The following is a 22,680-nucleotide window of genomic DNA, read 5'->3' on the forward strand; positions in this document are numbered from 1 at the left end:
TGGGATGGGTCCCTCCATCCTTGGGTGTCCTCCTGGGGTGGGCAAGGGTGGCAGGGGGTGTCCCTGGGGGCATGGGAGGGCACCTCTGGGCTCCTTCCGATCCCACAGGTCCCTTAACGCCTGCCCTGACCAGGCGCTAAAAAATGACGCAAAAGCGGCTGGACGTCATTTTTTAAGGCCCGCCCACTCCCGTGTGTCATTTTTGCACGGGAGTTTAAATAAGGCGCACATGCCTTGGAGTCATTTTTTAGACGGGAACGCCTACCTTGCATATCATTAACGCAAGGTAGGTGTCCACACTAAAAAATGACGCAAACTCCAAGATCTTTGGCGCTAGACGGGTCTAACGCCAAAGTATAAATATGGAGTTAGCTTTGCGTCGGATTTGCGTAAAAAAAAACGACGCAAATCCGGCGCAAACAGAGTATAAATATGCCCCTAAATCTCCCTTTTGCTATAATACAGTCACATTTTTTTCATCTGTTCCGGGAGATGATGCCCTCTTTTGTTTTTTATTCTTTGAGAGAAGGAGATAGGGGGAATACCAAGAGCTTCCTCTTTTCCCAAATCACTTATCTGACTCAAGGCGTAATTAGAGATCCTACAATTCAGTTCACCTACCAAGACTATGTGTGGCGGCATATCACAAGGTGGTTTTCGATAAAGGAAAAGACCTTAAACATCAAAAAATCATATTTGGCCTCTGGCGGAACATATGCATTTACTAATAAGAAAAGAGGGGCCCCCAGTAGTCCACCTAATTGATGAATAAGTAAGGCCATAAATAAGTCAGTAGGGTCTCTATAATATTTGTGTTACCACATATATCTATTAGTTAAAAGAAAAGCTATTTCCCCCTTTGCATGCCCCCTGCTGGGAGGACTAGCTTTGCAATCAATAACAAAATAATTAGGACAGAAGATATCATTGCCACACCATGTCTCCTGGAGACAAATCACATCCATTTGTACAGACCTTAAAAACTGAAGTTCTTCCCTACTATACTTTACCCCGGCTACATTTCAGGAGACAATTTTTAATTCTTTGTTAAAACAGACTGTGTTGGGCATATATCTATGCTGGATCGATTTAAAACTCCTGGCAGTCAGTTACAACTCTGTTCCTGTTCCTGATAGTGATAAAATAAATACTCCCTAAAAGCCACTCGTCTGCCGTTCTTCCCCAGAAATATTTGCAGATCCTGAGACTTCTGAGCCGCCAATCTCATGATAAATGGGAACAACATCAATTCCTCTACATTACAGACATTCTGCATTTTGTACAATAGTGTTTACAATAATATTGGAAAAAACGTTACCCTAATTTTTAGTCTGCACCCCGTTTCATTTTAGGAAACCAAGTTCAGATCTCTACTTTGTATAGAATGTAAAAACTCAGGCCCGTATTTATACTCCGTTTGCGCCGAATTAGCGTCGTTTTTTTCGACGCAAATTCGGCGCAAAACTAACGCCATATTTATACTTTGGCGTGAGACGCGTCTAGCGCCAAAGTATGGGCAAATAGCGTCATTTTTTTGCGTGAACGCCTTCCTTGCGTTAATGAGATGCAAGGAAGGCGTTCCCGTCTAAAAAAATGACGGCGACGCAAATGCGTCGTATTTATACTCCCGGGCAAAAATCACGCCCGGGAGGTGGCGGGTCAAAAAACCCCGCATTTGCGCCACTATTTAACGCCTGGGTCAGGGTAGGCGTTAAGGGGCCTGTGGGCTCAAAATGAGCCCACAGGTGCCCTCCCCTGCCCCCAGGGACCCCCCCTGCCACCCCTGCCCACCCCAGGAGGACACCCAAGGATGGAGGGACCCACCCCAGGGACATTCAGGTAAGTTCAGGTAAGTATAATTTTTTATATTTTTAAATTTTTTTTGGGTGGCATAGGGGGGCCTTCTTTGTGCCCCCCTACATGCCACTATGCCCAATGACCATGCCCAGGGGACATAAGTCCCCTGGGCATGGCCATTGGGCAAGGGGGCATGACTCCTGTCTTTACTAAGACAGGAGTCATTTAAATGGCGTCTGGGCGTCGAAAATAATGGCGCAAATCGGGTTGAGGCGATTTTTTTGCCTCAACCTGACTTGCCCCATTTTAAGACGCCCTAACGCCATTTTCCCCCTACGCCGGCGCTGCCTGGTCTACGTGGTTTTTTTCCACGCACACCAGGCAGCGCCGGTCTGCTAGCGCCGGCTAACGCCATTCCATAAATACAGCGCCCGCATGGCGCTTCAGAATGGCGTTAGACGGCGCTAAATTTTTTGACGCTAAACTGCGTTAGCGCAGTTTAGCGTCAAAAAGTATAAATATAGGCCTCAATATCTGCAAAACAGGACAACAGTGCTTGCCTGTTCAATACTAAATTGAAATCAAAAAGAGGAATAAAGTCCAATGTACTTGTGACAACATTCCTCTGCTGATAGACTGTAGCTGCAGATTGACATACTGCCCCCTAATGCTTCTGAACCTTAGGCAATGTAAAAGAGGGAATCAATCAACCGATCAATCAATCAGGAATTTGTAAAGCGCACTACTCACCCATGAGAGTCTCAAAGCGCTGAATCAATGGATTCAAGGAGGATAGAACCAAGGGAGGGGGCCTAGCGGGGGAAGTTGCACCGAATTACACTCCAGTCCCCAAAGACCTAGAATTACCTGGAATCTGAGGAGAACTTATTGCCCTTGAATCCAGCTGTGACAAGCGAGGCGGTTCCTCCATACAAGATAAATGCTGAGGCTCTTCTAGCCCAGGACATTGTTCTCACCCATGGTGAGGGGTTGCTTCTTCCTTAAAGTGAAGTTTACGATGACCTCTCTTTGAAATTCTTCTATTGATATATTTTTCCCTTTTTTCCTTTCAGAGTTTTCTTTAGGCTTTGTTAAACCTGAGCTAAGAGTGTTATCAACATGAGAATTGAAAATAGGATACAAAGCCAGTTGGACTTTCCACAACAGGCATTTCTTGTTTACTGACCTTATAATAGGGTTTACCAGCTTGTGAGCTGATATAGACAAAAGTCTTATCCATCCTGGAATCAGATTTTATACAATTTAAGGGATGATCCCCTAAGGCCGTAGATTTTACACCCTTCCCTTGGAATACCTTCCTTTTTTCCCCCTCAATCAATTCCTTCAATATCGGTGTAACTACACCCAGCGTAGATTCAGACCTCCCCTACACATTTCTCCAACAAAGATCAAATACAAAATAAAGGCTCTCCAGACTGAGTAGAGATGGTGAACACTTCACTTTCAATCCAGAGAGCTAATTACCTGATTTCTTCTTAGATTTAATTCTTGGGTCTCCGACAATTGAGATTCAAGAGTAGATTCAGTTGATGGGGTACTGCTGAATAGTTGCAAGCAGGTGGGTAAAATTCATTTTTGCCTTTAATAGCCAAAGTCAAAGAGTCTCTGTTTCAAGGGGAATTAGCTCTATTCATTACACATGACCGCCCCTTCAATATACACTCTGGTCACAGTTTTTTTGCTGTCATTTTTCTCAGCACTTTTCCCGGCTTTCAAGATGGGGGGCAAAGATATATTGAGTTTCTTCTTTAATCCTTCATGCAGTGATTAATTCAAGCCTTGGATATATTGACAGGATTTAAACTTAACTTCTGACCTACACCAGGGATTATATTCCAACAATAGAAAGAATGGCCTGTAGAAAGTCCCCTAAATTCCTAAAATACAGAGTGGCAGGCTGAATTTAGTAAGGCAAGGATGCAACAAGTAGCGTACACCAGAGGACCCACAAGCTGCAACCAGTCTGACCGGGCTGCCTCCATGGGCCTCTGTGGCACACACTTTGAGGTAACCACCTTCGGCCACTGCACTCATAACACTCCAACTCAAGAAGCACCTCAGAAATAGATACTGCGCAGTGAGTCACTTATCCACTTTGGAGAAAAACCACCTAAACCACGCTTGTCGCGCCGCGCGGCGCGAGCCGAGCGTTCGGCACAAGCCGCGCGTTCGGCTCGGGCCGCGCTTCGCGTCTCTAAGACGCGGCGCGCCCCGAGCCTTTCTTGCACCCTGCGAGGCCCCAGGACTTACTTGGGGCCTCGCGCTGCTCTCTCCCTCCGTCTTGTTGGGGTCTCCTGACCCCTCTTACCTGTTTGGGGCTCCTTTTTCTTCTTTTTCTGTCTTTCTTCCTTTTTGGGTCTGTTTTCTTCCTCTGTCCTTTATGTCTTTTCCCCTTCCCAGGTTACCTCTGTCTTCCCAGCATTCCTCCTTCCCTATTCTCTATGGTTTCTGCTCCAGTCTATTCTATCTACTTTTCCCTATTCAAGATGGTGTCCTTTTTCTTCCTGTGGGTCACTTCCTGTTTTATGGTATTTAAGGGTGGTGTTTCTTTTCCTCTTTGCGCTGCAACACTCTCTGTTTCAGTTAGTGTCCTCGCTCCTGATTTCCTAGCCTTTGGCTCTGGATTTCACCATTTCTGTGTTACGTCAGTTCCTTTGATTCCTGTTCCTCTGTTCTTGTTCCAGGAATCCCCTGCGAATCTTCTGGGAGGTTTTTTCCTCTTCTTCTGAAGGGTTTTTTTCCCTCTGGCGCTACTTTCTCACAGTCACGGTCTGTCCTTGGCGTTTCCTCGCCTACAGCACCATGGCTACCAGAAAGAGTCGCCCCTTTTTGGGCCAAAGTCGAACTCTCAAGATCCACGCCTCAAGATCTGCAAACTCCAGGCGCAAGCAGCACGTGAGTCGTGACAGATTGCAGCGCCTAACCATCCCGACGTCTTCTAACACCATGGAAGACACTGTGGTAGCTGCTGCAGATCCGGATCAAGCTCTGCTAACTACAATTCAGCAACAAGCTCAAGAATTACAGCAACTACGCAGTGAGAATGCTGCGCTGCGACAGGCTTTGGCTTTCCGCAGTGGTGATGTCCCGACGCTCTCCGCCTCTACCCATCGTTTTTCGGGTGAACCAACCAAGCTGCGAGAGTTCCTTGACTCCTTGACAGTGTACTTCGCCTTCCGACCCACCCAATTCTCCCATGACAGAACAAAGGTGGGTTATCTCATCAGTGCCTTATCTGGTCCTGCCTTGGCCTGGGCAACCCCGATGGTATCATCTAACGATCCGGTATTGTCGGATTATTCCGCCTTTGTGAACCGCTTCAAGCTGATGTTTAGTCGTCCGGGATTGGAGGCTTCAGCAGAAGAGGCCTTATGCGATATTCATCAAGGTTCACAAGATGTCCTTCAATACATTACACGCTTTCGTCAACTAGCGACAGAGACCACCTGGGTGGAACGTACTTTGGTGAATTTGTTTCGTAGAGGACTCAAAGAAGAAATCAAAGACGAACTCGTACATTCCACCAGAGTGGAAGATCTTCGTGGCCTGATGGATCAAGCCCTCTCCATCGAGTATCGCCTTCAGGAACGGAGAGCAGAGAAGAGAAAGAGCAGAGGGTCTTTTCAACCAAGCACCTCACGAGTTTTTCCGCATCGTTCTGAGGAACCTCGCCCTCCTGTCAGAGACACCGAAGGAGAACCCATGCAGGTGGATACAACTCGAGGCCCTCTCTCCGCTAGCGAACGAGAAGATAGACGAAAGAAGGGTTTGTGTTTATACTGCGGTTCTGCCGGCCACATACTGCGTACCTGTCCAGTACGTCCATCAAGGCCATCGGGAAACGCCGCTTCCCGTCCTCTGTAAGAAGGGAGGGGACGGGATTAGCAGCTATACCTTCCATCAGTTCTTTCAACGACAATACCACCTCCTTGTTCATTTTACCAGTAATGTTACAATTACCTGATGGCCGTCAAGAGAAGACTATGGCACTACTAGATTGTGGAGCTAGTGGTATTTATATGGATAAGAAGTGGGCCACCACTCAACAAGTTCCTATACAACCTAAGGAGATTCCAGAACAAGTACACACTGTGGATGGATCTTTGATATCATCGGGTCCAGTAGATACAACTACCCTGATGCTGAATCTACAGATCAGTAACCATCAGGAACACATCTCCTTTGATCTTATAACTTCCCCCAACCATACCATCATTCTTGGAATCCCGTGGTTCATCAGACATAATCCATATGTGAACTGGGCTACCCGGACGGTTTCCTTGTCTTCACAGTTCTGTCACGAGCACTGTTTTGCTTCAGACAAGTATTGGTCGCCTAAGAGGTCAATAATCACGGAGGGTACCACCGGTTCGACCATAAATACAGTCCAAGGAGTTCCTGAACACTATTTGGATTTTCAAGATGTCTTCCAAAAACCTTCCAAACCTGTGTTACCTCCACATCGAGATTACGATTGTGCTATTCCCTTGGAACCTGGCACTATCGTTCCTTTTGGCAGGATGTATTCCCTCACGGAAACTGAAAAGGAAGTACTAAAGGAGTATTTGGATGAAAATATTCAAAGTGGTCTTATTGTTCCATCGTCTTCTCTGGCCGGGGCTCCTCTCTTTTTCGGACCCAAGAAGACAAAGGACCTTCGCCCTTGCCTGGATTTTCGAGGCCTGAATAAAATAACTATTAAAGATCGTTATCCTTTGCCTCTCATAAGGGACATTTTAGAGGCAGTCAGAGGGGCCCAACGGTTTACCAAACTAGATCTACGGGGAGCCTATCACCTCTTACGCATTAAAGAAGGAGATGAGTGGAAAACGGCCTTTAGGACTCCATTTGGTCACTTTGAATACAGGGTAATGCCTTTCGGTCTTACTAATGCCCCGGCAATCTTTCCGAGATTTATGGACTCAGTATTCTCGGATCTCCTGAATCAGACAGTTGTAATCTACCTTGATGATATTCTTATTTATTCCAGAAATCCCGAACTCCATTCTTCCCATGTTAAACAAGTCCTTCAACGACTCCGGGCACATCAACTATTTTGCAAACCCGAAAAGTGTGAGTTTGACCAGACGGAAGTCAAATATCTAGGATATCATTTAAGTACCACCGGAGTAGCCATGGATCAAGAAAAGGTACAAGCTATCCTAGATTGGCCTTCTCCATCTTCTATTAAAGAAACACAATGCTTTCTAGGATTGGCGAACTTCTATCGACAATTCATCGCAGACTTTGCAAGACAAACTAGCCATATAACTCACACTTTAAAGAAGGAAAATCTTATTAAAGGGTTTGTCTGGACTAAAGCTGCTGAAACAGCTTTTCAGGATTTAAAGAAGGCATTTACACAAGCTCCCATCTTAAGACATCCAGATACCAACAAACGATTTATTGTCGTCACCGATGCTTCTGAAAAAGCCATTGGTGCCGTCCTACTCCAACAACAAGAGGATGATGGTCTTGAACATCCTGTTTTCTATTTGTCTCATATACTCTCTATTGCAGAACAACATTACTCAGTATTGGAAAGAGAATTGTTGGCTCTGAAAACAGCTTGTATTGAATGGAGACAGTTTCTGATGGGTTCCAAGGAACCTTTTGAAGTGAGAACAGACCATCGAAACTTACAATGTTTACGAAATTTCGTATGCCAAAATAGTCGTCAAGCTCGTTGGGCCTTCTTCTTCAGCCAGTATGATTTCTACATTACATATATTCCTGGCTCCCAAAACATTCTGGCTGATGCTCTATCGCGTCGTTATCCAGATTGTACTCCTGTCCCAGCTCAACCCCTACTGGAACCTAGTAAGATCATTGGGGTAGCCCAGTCTTTTCTGGAGGAGGTACAACTGGAGTACCCCAATCTATCTGATGATGAAGTAGAGAACTTAAGGCCTCTTTTACATAAGAGACAAGGATACTATTATTATCACGATCTGTTATTCATCCCCACTAACAGAGTGAGAGAAAAGGCATTACAAATGTGTCATGATTCACCGGTTGCTGGTCATAGAGGCATCAAGGCCACACAAGAACTGTTATCACGATTTTTCTGGTGGCCTACTTGGAAACAGGATATTGAAACATACGTTCAGGCTTGTCCCACATGCGCTCAAGTCAAGATTCCCCGAACCAGACCTGCGGGATTACTCCAGCCCTTGCCGGTTCCGCCAACTCCATGGCACACCATCTCTACCGATTTCATGTGTTCGTTACCACTCTCAGCAGGAAACCGGGTAATCATGGTCACTGTGGACTCTTTTACTAAGATGGCTCACTTCACTGCCTTGAAAAAGCTACCTACATCCAAAGAATTAAGCCAGATATTCATCGAACATATCTTCCGTCTTCATGTACTTCCTCATACTCTTATATCTGATAGAGGACCTCAGTACATTTCCCGGTTTTGGAGGTATTTTTGTAAGACACTAAACATCGATAGAGCTCTGTCATCGGGCTTCCATCCTCAGACCAATGGACAGACCGAGCGTCTGAACCAAGGCTTAGAACAATACCTTCGTTGTTTTTGCAACTCAACTCAAAGCAACTGGAACACTTATCTCCCTATCGCTGAATTCTCTTATAATAACTCAGTCCATAGTGCCTCCAAGACCACTCCTTTTTTCTGTTCTTATGGTTTTCATCCTACCTCTTTTCCTACTTCTTCTCTGTCTCCTACTCCCTTGCCCGCTATTACTCATTTTTCCAAACGTCTTCTACAAATCCATAGACTGATTCGTTCTAATCTCTTACACACCAAGAGATATATGAAGAAAGTAGCAGACAAGAAACGTAGGGCCACTCCGGACTACCATCCACAGGATAAAGTTTGGCTTTCTTCTAAATTCTTACCCTCACGTCTTTCTCAGAACAAATTCACACCTCGCTATTACGGGCCTTTCCGTATTCTCCAGTTGCTTAATCCTGTCACTGTCCGTCTTCACTTGCCTCACACATGGAAGATTCATCCAGTCTTCCATGTCTCCCAACTCAAACCTTATGTACCAGATCCGTATTCCCGTCAGTTTTCCTGTCCTCCTCCTGTCTTAGTGGATGATGTTCCTGAATATGAGGTTCAGGAGATTTGTGACTCTCGTCTTTTTCACACCCGTCTGCAGTATCTGATTCATTGGAAGGGTTATCCTCTCAGTGAGTGTTCTTGGGAAGATGCATCTTCTGTTCATGCTCCTCTTCTGACTCAGCGCTTTCACCGTTTATTTCCTTTCAAACCAGGGCCTTCGGGAGGGGGGCCTACTGTCGCGCCGCACCGCGCGGCGCGAGCCGAGCGTTCGGCACAAGCCGCGCGTTCGGCTCGGGCCGCGCTTCGCGTCTCTAAGACGCGGCGCGCCCGAGCCTTTCTTGCACCCTGCGAGGCCCCAGGACTTACTTGGGGCCTCGCGCTGCTCTCTCCCTCCGTCTTGTTGGGGTCTCCTGACCCCTCTTACCTGTTTGGGGCTCCTTTTTCTTCTTTTTCTGTCTTTCTTCCTTTTTGGGTCTGTTTTCTTCCTCTGTCCTTTATGTCTTTTCCCCTTCCCAGGTTACCTCTGTCTTCCCAGCATTCCTCCTTCCCTATTCTCTATGGTTTCTGCTCCAGTCTATTCTATCTACTTTTCCCTATTCAAGATGGTGTCCTTTTTCTTCCTGTGGGTCACTTCCTGTTTTATGGTATTTAAGGGTGGTGTTTCTTTTCCTCTTTGCGCTGCAACACTCTCTGTTTCAGTTAGTGTCCTCGCTCCTGATTTCCTAGCCTTTGGCTCTGGATTTCGCCATTTCTGTGTTACGTCAGTTCCTTTGATTCCTGTTCCTCTGTTCTTGTTCCAGGAATCCCCTGCGAATCTTCTGGGAGGTTTTTTCCTCTTCTTCTGAAGGGTTTTTTTCCCTCTGGCGCTACTTTCTCACGGTCACGGTCTGTCCTTGGCGTTTCCTCGCCTACAGCACCGTGGCTACCAGAAAGAGTCGCCCCTTTTTGGGCCAAAGTCGAACTCTCAAGATCCACGCCTCAAGATCTGCAAACTCCAGGCGCAAGCAGCACGTGAGTCGTGACAACGCTCTTCCCACACTATCACTTCCTAGCAAGTGGTGACTAGATCCTGAGTGTGTCAAACTGGTGGGGAAGCGGATTGCAATGACAAGCGGCAGAATGACAAAGAAAACAAGCCATCCGTCTACTTAAACTGTTCACAAAGTACACACAAGGCACACCTGCTCCAACCAGAGTGGCTTAGAGAAGCGGGGGTCAGGCCAGAGCCCAGGAGCACTAGAGAAATCCAAGGGCTTAAGCGCTCCTAGCTCTGCCGCACTCCTCTGCACTCCCCAGCTCCTGCTTCCAGGAACAGAGGTTCTCTCCACTCTGCACTCGGCTCCAACTTGCCCTATCTACCCACTCACTCTCTGATTCCAATGCTAACCCTACATTTAATTTTATTTGATAAACAGCATAACAAAATAAATATGAAATTGAATTAAGTAAAATAATTAACTCTATCACAACGCTAACCTTAAATCTGAATTACATTAAAATTAATTAATTTTTAAAATGTGCCAATTATCTAATTTTGCAGCCATCTCCAACCTAACCATAAGTACAATTAAATGAAATACCATAAATAACAGTTGATTAAATAAGTAACCTTTAATCTAATTCAATGCTAACTCTAATAAAATATGCGGGTGCCCTTTGCTGGACCCTAGTTGTAAACATAACCCAGGACCTAAGTTCATTTTTAAGTAATTAAATAACACTCAACATTTGTGTAGTCCTAAAGGCAACCCTAAATTGAATTCATTTATTTTAAATTCATTAAGTAACATTGACTATAGTCAAACTTACCACTGAACTTACCTTATTCAGTGTGATGAAAGCCTCAGTAGCAATGTTGCTTGTAGTTTTATTGTCAATGTACGGTCTCTAAAGTAGGTGCACCATGATGGAATACATTCAATATAGTAAGTATAGGTATAGAACATTTAAAAGTAAGAATCTCTAACGGTGAGGCGAACGCAAGGAGTAACAAAATTCGGCAATGTACTTTGTGTGCCCTGACAAAATTTTGAGGAGTTGCTTGGTTCTCATTTTTCAAACCATGTAATGAATGACCTCTTGTGCCTGTCACAACAAGGTACCCTAGGAATCGAGGAAGAAAGAAATGAAATGCAACCCAGAGTAAACCTATTTAAGTTTCATAAAAGACCCTCACACACTTTAATAATGGCACGCTTCACCATACTGTCTATGGCTGGTACCTATAAACGACGATGGACTCAATCGTGTTTCAGGGAGTAGGCTGAAATTTAAATAGACACAATGAACTCCCAGGTACCCCTTTCATACTGATGAAAACAGAAGTCGGGTGTATGTGAAGTATAACAGTCCAACACCCTTTCTAGAGTTGACATGATTCAGCCGCTACTTAAGTTGAAGGTTCCAGGCTTTCATCAGGACCAAGAACAATTGCACTGGAAATAGTATTGGTGTATCTTTCACCATCTATTGTCCTTCCCCTGTTGTCTCTGGACACACAACATACAACGTGAAATATGCAATGGGTCTGTCTACTTGCCTTTAATTCTTTGTATGACTAAATGTTCCTGTGAAACATAACACAGAAATCAATTGTGGGTTGCCATAGCTGTCTACGATATAAGAGGAAATGAGTATGAGGAAGGAATGCAAAGTTTCAGGCTTTTTGATTGGTGCTTAGCAATGAAGCAATGCTTAACAAGTTGAATTTAGCTGTTGCAACAGTAATGTGGCATTTCATACATTAAAGAGCTACCGCTCCCTAGTAGTGGATTTTTGTCTTAGAAGAAAATTCTTAACTTCTGGTACAATGCACCATGTCACTCTCTCATCATATTAAAGATGTTTGTGGTATGTTTTCATGAATACCTGGTTTCTTTTTTTTCTGAGATCTCTATTTTGCTGCACTGAAAATAGTTTACCCATGGTTTCAAACTACTTTTGCAACGAAAATTATGAAAAATATCACACATGAAAACCCAACAAGCCACTTGAAAGTAGCAAAGGAAAAAAGTAAAACTGTCAACAACATAAGAGTCAAGTGCATTGTTTTTTATTTCCCATCATCCATCCTTCCGTGTATAAACCAACACCATGCGTTGATGCGCAAAGCGAGACTCTTGAATCTATTGATCCATTCACACTCATTAACAGATTGGGCCACCTACATTCGCCATTATGAAGCCATCTATCCACCTTAATGTGCAGAAATGAGCGGTGTAGTTTGTCTGTGGCTGTATATTTGTCTAAATGTGTATTGCCTGTTATCTTTGTATGTGGGTGCCTGTTGTATGTAGAGGTGTGTATGTAAGCCTGTTAGTCTCTGCATACATGTGCCTTTCTTATTTTTGGTACCTAGATAACAGCATATCTGTTGCTCTCTCAAAACAAACAATGTACATTTTATTTGTTCATGTTATCTCTGCATGTTATTTGTGTCTTTGAGCTTGAACCAATGCTTAATTTGAGCTGGTGGTTTCCGGTTTATGGCACTGGCAATTACTTGCCAGCACCGGCACTTATGATGGTCTGCCACATGGTGGTGCAGTTTGTCTTATTTACAGATGAGCACAACAATTGTTTATTAATTCAATATATCTTAAAATTACCAGTACATGCCTCCCAAGCCATTCTTAAAGTTTTAGGGGCCTGGAATAGTCTGAACTGTCACACTTGTAGAGGTATGGTGATTAGTAGTTGTATTTGTGCTGTCACTGGCAGTGCTGGCTGGGGAAATGAGTGGTACAAGCTGCAGTGGTCTCCTGAAGAGGGTCCTGGCACATACGTATCTTACAAATTAAGCACTTGCTTGAACTATACAAAATTTAAACTTCTTGACTTTGTGATTTTGCGCTCCTCTTGGCACTTACATATTTAATTTTTTACGTTTTTTCTTTCTCAAACCAGCCACAATCTCCACTCTCCATCATAACCCTTACTCGTGTCCCTATTCAAGTCCCGGGCAGAAGGGGTAGAGCATTTTGCTGAATACTCTGTTCCACAGGGGCAGCACAAACACTGTTTCACACAGTGATGCTCAACACCATAAAAGCCGCAATAGTGCTGCTATTTATACTTATACAGTGATACTTGTTTGCTGTAACCTACAACCTAACATGTTCAAAAGATATGCGATTGTACACAACTTTTTAAATATTTAAAGTTATTTTTGGACATGGATTGTACTACTAACTACATTTGAAAGATGTCATGAAAGATAGAAATGTGTTGATTCATTAACTTGGGGACAGATTGTGAATGAGCCACGAAAGATGAAATATGTATCTCACTGAAGGGCTGAATATGAGTGGTCCATGTTGGATGTGAAAATGTTCATATTCGATAAAATTCAACACTGGGGAGTTTCGAATTTATCGAGTGCAATAATTACCACCTCTTCTAACTTTTTGGGGAGTAGCATTCATATTTTGGTTCTTACTGCACCAAAGTCCCCATGTCCGGGTAAATACTGGGCCTTTTTCACTATCAAATTCTGACAGGTTTGACCTGCCGACATCCCACCACTTTATAATTGTGATTCCTGCGCAAACAAGTGTCTGTTCAAGGATTGTAATATTAAGTTCCACTTATAGTTAAGCCCTGGGTATAGTTTTTGAGTGTAGTAAATACATGTCATTTCAAGTATTCTTCAGGAAAATGAAGAACTCTAGGCAAAATTGTTATTTTCTTACTAAATGCAGCATATGCCGGAATTTAACACGTTGTTCTCCGGGTACATTTCAGCAGGCTGACCTGTCAAAATTGTGTAGTGTCTTGTAGCAATTCGATGGGTGTACCATGTGTTTTCTGTAGCAATCGCTATTTACCACCTCGCTTGAAAATAGGCCCTTTTTGCTCAGTTGTTTCCTTTAATGATTCGTTTATACATGCTTTGAGGAGCTATTTTTCAATACATATCTAAATGGTACAACAGTAAAACATTTCATTATGTTCAGAACAAAGTGGATACACTTAGAACTATATAGTAGTAAGGGTATAGTCTTAAGTAGATGGAAAAGCACACATAGCAGATCTTCGAATGTAATTCACAATGTTTTCTTAAATCACCAGTTTCTGTTTTCACTCTGTCAGAAGACTTTCAAGTTCTAAAGTTCAATGTTTAAGGTTAGACCCAGTGCAACCTTATCCCAGATATAAAAAAGTGAAAACTTCACAGATGAACTGCTTGTGTTGTGACAACCTGTGGCCAGGTATTGACAAAATGTATGTATGACTGTAAGCAGTCATTACGCAAGCACTGTACCCAATGATAATTGCGCTTTTAGATAGAAATTGAGAAAAAAGGTATTACTTTATGACTATAATTTGTTGCTTTTAAGATATCCAGGGACACTTTGTACATATATACTAAATGATAATAGGTGGAAAATTGTTCTAGTTATTTGATGCTCAGTAAAATTAGAGCGTATCACTGCCAACATCCAACACTTTATGATATTGTCGAATATGTGATTTGTGATGAATTGGAGACTGGTATCCAACCACAGTTGTACATTGTGTTATATGACACTGTGAAATATCCTCTAGGTCACACAGTCTTCAATTCAATTGAAAGCTGAAGTTTTCTATTGCATTCTTACATTTCTATTTTTTTCTTGTAGGAATTATGTATCGAAAATCGTGTGCCTCGTCGGCAGCTTGCCTCATAGCCTCCGCTGGATATCAGTCTTTCTGCACTCCTGGGAAAATGAACTCGGTTTGCATCAGCTGCTGTCACACATCACTCTGCAACGGACCACGCCTCAAGAAGAGGGGCAATACAGCAGCAATGCTGAGAGCAGGCCCACTGACCAGCACCCTCGCGTTAGGCCTGGCACTGTGGCAAATGCACCACTAAACTCAAGATAAGACTCAGCTGTGTCGCTCTCGCTTACTGCTTATCTTCCACACCACCCATGAGAAAGCATTTCTTGGACTGCAGAGAGAAAGTACTTTTTTTTCGAATTAATTTCCATTAACGGGTGTATGCCCCAATGTGCACTTTAAGAAAACTGTCCTGCTCTATATTCATATCGAAGGCAATATGGTTGGTTAAAACAAGTATTTAAGAAGATAAGGATCATTTTTAAGTCAGCCCCTCCTAACCACATTTAACATCAATACGTTTTTTTTTTATATTCCACTTATATTTCAGTTTCTGAAAGTCCATTTTTTGCTGATGATTTTCTCTCCAGGCATGTCACTTTCAAGGGTACTTCTGAGTTGGAATCTGGCAGTTCCTGAATGCACTCCTCAGGACTGCAGTCTGGTTCAGGAATACTTTGAAAACTACTTAAGACATTCTGGTTGGTCGGCCTCACTGAAGGATATCGTCTGGAAGACATGAAGAGCATCGGGCGTTTGTAACTGGTACCACCGCTGGAGCTTGAGTCCGAATTTGGCATCAGAAGCTTTGCCTTATTAGCATGCTCTATCGTCAACCGACAGCGTAGAACTTGCAGGAAAACTTTTCTGAACTGCTTGGAAGAAATATTGTATAAAAGCGGGTTCACCACTGAGCTTAGGTAAAAAAATGTGTCGGCAATCGGCAAAAGAGTGATGTAGGCTCTGAAGTATGTCACTGTCCAATCCTGTTTTGGTTTTGAAGCAGCCATGATGCGAAGGATTTGGTTGGGCATCCAACAAATTGTCAGTGTTGCAACAATCAGTCCTGTGAACAAAGCAGAGAGAAAAAAAGCTTGTGAAACAATCCATACAATATTAAGGCTTGCTCTGAACTAACTAGTTAATTATACCAATTTATCATTATCACTAACCCTCACCCCAACAGGGTTTTCTGCTTCTAGCAAACAACATCACTTTGGAGAGTAGTTTACAACTTAGAAAAATTCATTCTTAAAATATGAAATGTATTCTGTTTCTAATTTTATTTTTCCCAAAAAATAGCGATGTTTAGATTTTGGACTGATTTCTTTATTATTGTAGTGAAGCAGTTACCATTCACTTCAGATGTACACAACCCAAATGCGAATGACAAAAGATCAAATGTACATTTGTAGAGCTGAAAAACTGAACCCACACTAGAAATGTTACACATAGGATAGTCTTATGATTTCTTGGAAGGGAGGAAATATTTGTATTAATTGTGCAGGTAATTTTATGTATCTGTGAGTGTATAATACATTTTAATTTGAACGTAACATAAACTTTAAAATGAAAACTGGATCTGTTGCGACGACCCTGTGAAAGTTTTAATTAAGAAGACTAAAGCACTGATAGACTACAGGGTAAACTCCCAAATAATATACATGTGAAATACCAACTCGCTGCTATTCATTTGGGCAAAGTAACATTAGGCAAGAATCCTAATTAAACTTTCAACTATGTTTTTTCGAACTCTTGAGGGGCAGTACATCCGTGAAACATTGACAATCATTCATAATTATAAAAGCGTTCTCTTTAAAATTCACTAACATATCTTGCCATATTGTCCCAGGTTTCGTGTTTACTCAGCCTTTGTTCAATAGAAATGCTTGAAGGCCTGATTTGTAGCCTCAGTGATAACTGAACAGTGCTACTACACATATCCTATCTACTACTGCAAGCACGTCTCAAGCCTCACCCACTGCAAATACATTGGCGACTAGAAACCATGACATATGGAGTCTTTCCTGTTGGCGGTAATGCCAGATGCGAGTACACCAAAAGCAGTACAGATCGCAGTAGCTATACCAGTAATGTTGGCGGTGTTCCACTGTCACTTTGGCATTTCGTCTCTTAGTACTGTCTTTTCTAATCCAGCTTTCAATTTATTCTCAGAAACTAAGGGCCATATTGATGAAGGCTCTAGTGCCACCTTGCGCCACATTAACGTCATTTTTTTAACGCTAATGTGGTATTAGGGTTGGCTATAACGCCACGCCCTATGTACAAAGTGGCGCAAATGCCTTTGGGTGCTTTGCCAGACTAGTGTCAAACTTTTTGACGCTAGTCCCGTTAACTACCGCCATAATGCACCGTACTGTGAATACGGCGCACACATGGTGGCATTAGGAGGGAGCAAAGGGGCGCAAGAAAAGTGGTGCTGCACTAGGTGCAGTGCGACTTTTCATTAATATGCCTCTAAGTGCTGTTAAAACTGAGCGTATCAATGTTACAGACACAGCCTACATGACTCAATGAGCAAATCTGCACCGTCCTTTCCTTAAGCAACCTGTAAGTGACTCTGGAACACAGTCAAACATTTAGAAAGTAATTTAAGACAAAGATATAACTTAGGATTCCGAATCAGATCAAGTGCCAAGAAAATCAATCTCCATCTTTCTAAGTTGAAGAGTTTAACATGCGTCATCCTAATAAATTAATCAGAGATCATTATGGGTCCACAGTTACATCCCACAGAGACTGTAGTGCCTGTACCTGGGGGTAGTCCTAAAATATGTAAATTCGCTGCAAATGGACAATAATGTGGATATCCTGTTGGTAGAAGGTCCCTGTTGGTGGGGCTGTGAGAGACAATAAAAACTGCAATGGCAATGCCAGATGCATATTTAAATCACTCTATTTGATAAACAAATGTTTCTCTGGAACAGCACACGATTACTTAGACAGAACAATCTTCCTGATAGAGAAAGGTCTGTTTTTTCAAAAAATAATCTCTGTTCTCCGGAACCCTTTCACCTTACTTCAAAGGGTTCATTTTGCCTAGTATGCATATTGGCTAAATTCCTGTAAAGGTAAACTAATCCTGACCGAATCCCTTACCCCATCCTTAATTCTAACCTCATTTTTAACCCATACCCCAGTCTTAACCCATACTCCATTCCAATCCAATAAGATTTACTTTACACCATCACTCACAGAATACCAATTTTTAACATATCTCCTAACTAAAATATAGGCTTTAACTTAAACTTCTCCTTAGGTCTATCTCTTAACCACAATCAGTACTTCAATTGAGCTGGTGGCTTCCAGTGCTTGGCACCAGCAGCTATTACTGTCTACCATATGGTGGTGTTATTGTCTAATTTAGAAATCAGCAAAACAAGAGCTGTTGATTAATTCAATAGGTAATAGGTAGTACTCCTGCCCAAGCTATTATTATGGTGCTGGGTGGTCAGGAAGTGTCTGAACTGTCACACTTGTAGGATTTAGTAGTTGTATTTGTACTGTAATTGGCAGTGCAGGCTGGGGCAAAGGGTAATGAAAGCTGCAGGGAACTCCTGACGAGGGCCTTGACATTTCTTTGTTCACAAATTAAGCACTGTCTGTAACCATGGATTTATTCAATACTTTGTTTGACATTTTAATATATTTGGTATTCTCCTTTTCAGTTCTCTACGTTTCTGCTTCTTTCTCTGCTTTTTTGTTACTCTACTTCTTAATTTTATTTGTTCTGCAAAACCCCAAAAAGGTACTTAATTTTAAAATACCTATAGTCTAATTGGATAAAGCATAGGTGTTGCAATGCAGTAGGTATTGGCCACAAACAGACAAGTAAAGGTAGGCATTGCAATTTCTAGCTAGCCCTTTTAACTTATGATTCAGTACCACAGGTTTGGCTGTCTTGTTTTTTATTTGTTAGCTATAGGTCTCTAAATGTCAAATGACCTGCTGTTGTGAGTGAGTGGCCATGTGCAGTTGCTTCACATTTTCAATTGTGCATTTAGAGGAAATTGAAGCTTTCATGGTCATTAGGTAAACATGTCATGACTGATTCAGACTAATTGGAGGACCAATGCACAGCATAAAAAGATTGGAACATGCTGATGAGCACAATGCCTGGTAAATAGTTAAATGATAGATAGCTAAAATAACAAGAACACTAAAATGTGGATTCATATTGAGCTGTAAGCAAGCTTATAATTCCTTTGCTGTTCTGGAAATTCACACATATTCTTGCCACTCTCAGGTCATGCACATTTGATTTTCTTTTCTGTGATGGTCGGTTGAATGTCAGTTCAAATCTGCTTTGGCTAAGCTATTGTGTTATTTTCCAGAATGCCAATGTGCCAAATGAGACCACAGGGGATCTCAACTCATAAGAGGTATGGCAAGTCACACACAATACAATAGGTGGAAGGTATTTGTCTTGAGGTGTAAACGGTGTACATATGACAGCTAGATGTCTGTTTCATATTGAACTACTTAACTGCTTCATAAATCCACATGATGTCATACCAGCTATAGCTAGTGTGAATGCATTACTTATATTCTCCAAATATATGTTTCAAATTGATTAGGATTTTAAAGTATCACACTAATGCGTGTTTGGAAATTCATGCTCACAAATTTCAGGGTATAGGTTGAGGATGCGTTGAAAATGTCATCAATTTTGTGGGAATATATGCCCTATGACAACGAACTAGACTATAGAAAAAAGAAAGCAGAGTTTCAAAAATGTCATAATTTTATGTTTGTCAACTTTGTTATCCTCTCCTTTTGCTCCATTGAAAATGGACCTTATGTGTTTGGGACAATGTACCAAATAAAATCCTTTTTAGTACTTCTTTGTGATTCTTCAAAGTTTTATTGATTTTGGTTTCCAGGAACAGTGGAAGACTAGACGTTTAGGTTAGTGTAGGATGGTCATCGAATGTAGAAGACATTGGGAATCCAGCAGGATGCTGGTGTCCATTACAAAAGATGAAGCAGCAGGAAAAAAGCTGTTTTATTGCCTTGGCAAGCCCAATCTAAGTTCAACTTTCTTTTCATTGGAAGAAATAAGATACTCTACAATTAGGGATATAGAGGATATCACAAAAATCAACTTTAGGCTTTTTTGTTTTGAAGATGGAAATCGAACACCCTGATGCCCAATGATGTTTGTAATTAAAAAATAAAAGAGTTTCATGGACTTGATGCTCAGTGGTGGGAACTTGCATTTGTTTAGTCAGGCAACATGAATGAACACTTGTAAATATAATATTCTGAAATGTACTATTACAGCTCACTGAAATACTATATGAGAGCAATTCCCCTCCCAGTTGCAGGAGGTTGGTGTACTTGAGACAAATGCCTCAGTAGGCGAATAACGTCAAACCTGTACATTTCTAAGAATTTACAAAAATCTGTTAGACAAATCCCCACCCCAGATACAGTTGTACGTTTATTCTTGTCAGAGATTGGAGTAAATCCTTGTGTATGGTATGAATGGAGAGGGAAGTTCCCCAATTTGTGATGGTGCAGGGAAAGGGGTTTCTCTGTGGGCAAACATTTTGCCTTTGTGTCAATAAAAAAGTTACAAGTGAAAATGTGCCACTTTTACATACATATGCATACTATGTTTGTGCATGAGAAAATTCTTCTACATGGGATTTAGGTATAATACATAAAGAATTCCTTAACTAGTCTTTAAACTATTCGGTTGTCCCAGTTTTCCACTTTGTTACTGGAATTCAGTGAAAATAAAAAAAAATAGTAATTTACTGGAAACTCTAAATATAAGCTTTTGGCAGAAAATGCTTGACATTTTGAAAATGCCTCACATTTCCTTTTTAAGGATCAGACCTTTTGTGGGTACCTTGGATTAGAGATCAGGACCATACAGGGCTTATGCTTTCTATACCATACTTCTTACCCTTTCCTGTCCACCGACTTCTACAGTATGGTAATGTGATGGTTCAAGCACAATCCGATCAATAGTTTTGACTTTCACTACTATAACTATGCAGATGACACACAGAAACTTTGGAAATTGGAAGACCCAAAGGTCTAGAAAAACTACATGAATCCTTTCAAACTAACCTCTTGGACTTGGATCAATCGATAATATCCTTTTTAAGGTGTTCTGTACTACGTGGAGACTTCACTATTTGAGGCAATGACCCTCTGCACTCTTGTGCGTAATGAACCACAGACAGCACAGATAATCTTGAATACTCCTAACTGATCCATTCTTCCACGCATAATGCTTGCCAGAGTTTTGACCTACTAATCTCCTAAGTCTCAAATTTGATCTTTATAAACAACCAAACAATATCTTGGTTAGGCCACACATTAAAAATTAGTTCTAAAAAAAAACATCATCAAAACCTCCAATCCTGCCCATCCTAGATAGGAATCCTAAAAAATATTCAGTCTAAGAACATCTTTGATGACCTTACTGCTAAGGGATACACTTCTGTAAAAGACCTCCCTGACATTCTGAAACGCATCTGATAAATCAAGACTGTTGCACTGGGAAAGTTTGATCCACTCACCCTAGTAAGTTTAAATCCTCTAAACTGCGCACTTAAAAAGAAAATGTACAAATATAGAAACACTCCAAAAAGTTTAATATCCCACCTCACAGAACATTATACCTTAGGCATGACATAGTCCATTGATCAGCCATATTTAGAGCAAAAAAAGTCATACTTCCGGTCTTGAAACACCAAAGGTGATAACTCTTCAGAGACCTTTTCCATGTCTACCACGAATTCATTGCAAGTCCCCCCAACTCTTAAGTGTTACCATCACAATAGGTCTGGAATCACCTCATGTCCTTCTTCAATGGCAACTGAAAAGCTCTGAGCTGACATAAAAGTTCCCTCCCAGACCCATGAAAGTCTCAATGCTGTCTCAGATCCAAGCACCTTCTGCAATTAAATTGCTTTAGTAACTGAGAACTATGTCAATAAATTGATCAACAAACTCAAACCTGGTATCACATGTGAGGCTGCTAAATGTAGCCAATTTGCCTTATTGCTGATCATCATAAGATTTGTCATTGCATCCCTGCTGAAAGGAGGCATCCCGGACAAACTTAAACATGGTACTATCACACCTTTTCTCAAGAAACCAGCCACTACTCCCAACTACAGATCAATCTCTGGCTTCCTTAAAATCAATTCCGTTCACTAAAATCATAGAAGCTGTAGTGGCCCCTACCTCTATCAGCTCATTTTTATTTAAACAACTTCCACAAGGACCCAGAGAGGCAATGACACTGTCTTGTATAGCAGGAAAGAACTTCTGTATGCTGCAGATAAGGATCAAACGTGCGCATTGATCTTGCCAGATTTCTCCACATCTTTCACAATGGTTGACCACTGTATTCTATCTTGAATGGAGCCTAGGTTTGGCCTATGATGTGTAGTCCTTCAGTGGTTCAGAATACTCCTTGCTAAATGCACCCGTTATTTGAAACACAGCTGTTTCACATGAAAAACTGCCAATTTCACCTGCGGTGCTCCTCAAAGATAACACATCCACCTGCTCTTTTCAAAATATACAGGACACTCCTATCAGTAAATCTCAATATATGCAATGTCGGGCTACCAAACATTGATGGTACTCAAATACATAGCAAGATCCCAAACAATTTAGAATATGGTAGGAAATTGCACAATTGCCCTCGAAATGTAAAAAAGTAGATGACAAAAAGTTGGTCCTGTCTGGAAGGAAGCAAAATTGAGGCCCTACCCGTTGGCCATAAAAAACTGAGCTCTTGGCCAAAATCTAGCCCCACTCTCTAGACCTCCACCAGCCACCTTTAAATCAGTTAGAAACCTGCAAACCATTTTTGACATTGTGCTTTCCTTCTCAACCCAGGTTACTTCTGTCACCATCACATCTGAGCAATTCTAACCCTACTGAATACTCAAGACTGAATATTATCATAGCTGAGCCTCTCTCCAACTACTGTAAATACTGTAACAGACATTACAGCAAAGGGATCCCAACAAAAATAACAAAGAGCACACCGTTTTGTGCTCAACTCATCTTTAACGTGAAGGGTTCTGATTCATACAAAAATTAGACCCCTGGCTTCCCCTCAAGGATAGAATTTAAATCCATCTGCTTCGCATTTAAAGCCTTGCATGCCACAACCACAGGCTATCTTCCCATACTTTTAAATATTTACAGCCTGACCTGATGCCTAT

The 22,680-nt window shown here is 41.9% G+C and overlaps 1 protein-coding gene across 1 annotated transcript in view; it reads left to right on the plus strand.

The window, feature by feature from the left end:
- LYPD1 (LY6/PLAUR domain containing 1) overlaps positions 1-19,323 on the plus strand; it is a 277,901-nt gene extending 258,578 nt beyond the window's left edge. The window contains exon 3 of the mRNA XM_069224680.1: positions 14,476-19,323. Coding sequence (XP_069080781.1) covers positions 14,476-14,711 — 236 coding nt within the window. The 3' untranslated portion in view covers positions 14,712-19,323. The remainder of the gene's footprint in view (positions 1-14,475) is intronic.
- The last annotated feature ends 3,357 nt before the right edge of the window (positions 19,324-22,680 follow it).

This window comes from Pleurodeles waltl, chromosome 3_1 (genome assembly GCF_031143425.1).
Source record: "Pleurodeles waltl isolate 20211129_DDA chromosome 3_1, aPleWal1.hap1.20221129, whole genome shotgun sequence".
In the NCBI taxonomy this organism is placed as follows: Eukaryota; Metazoa; Chordata; class Amphibia; order Caudata; family Salamandridae; genus Pleurodeles; species Pleurodeles waltl.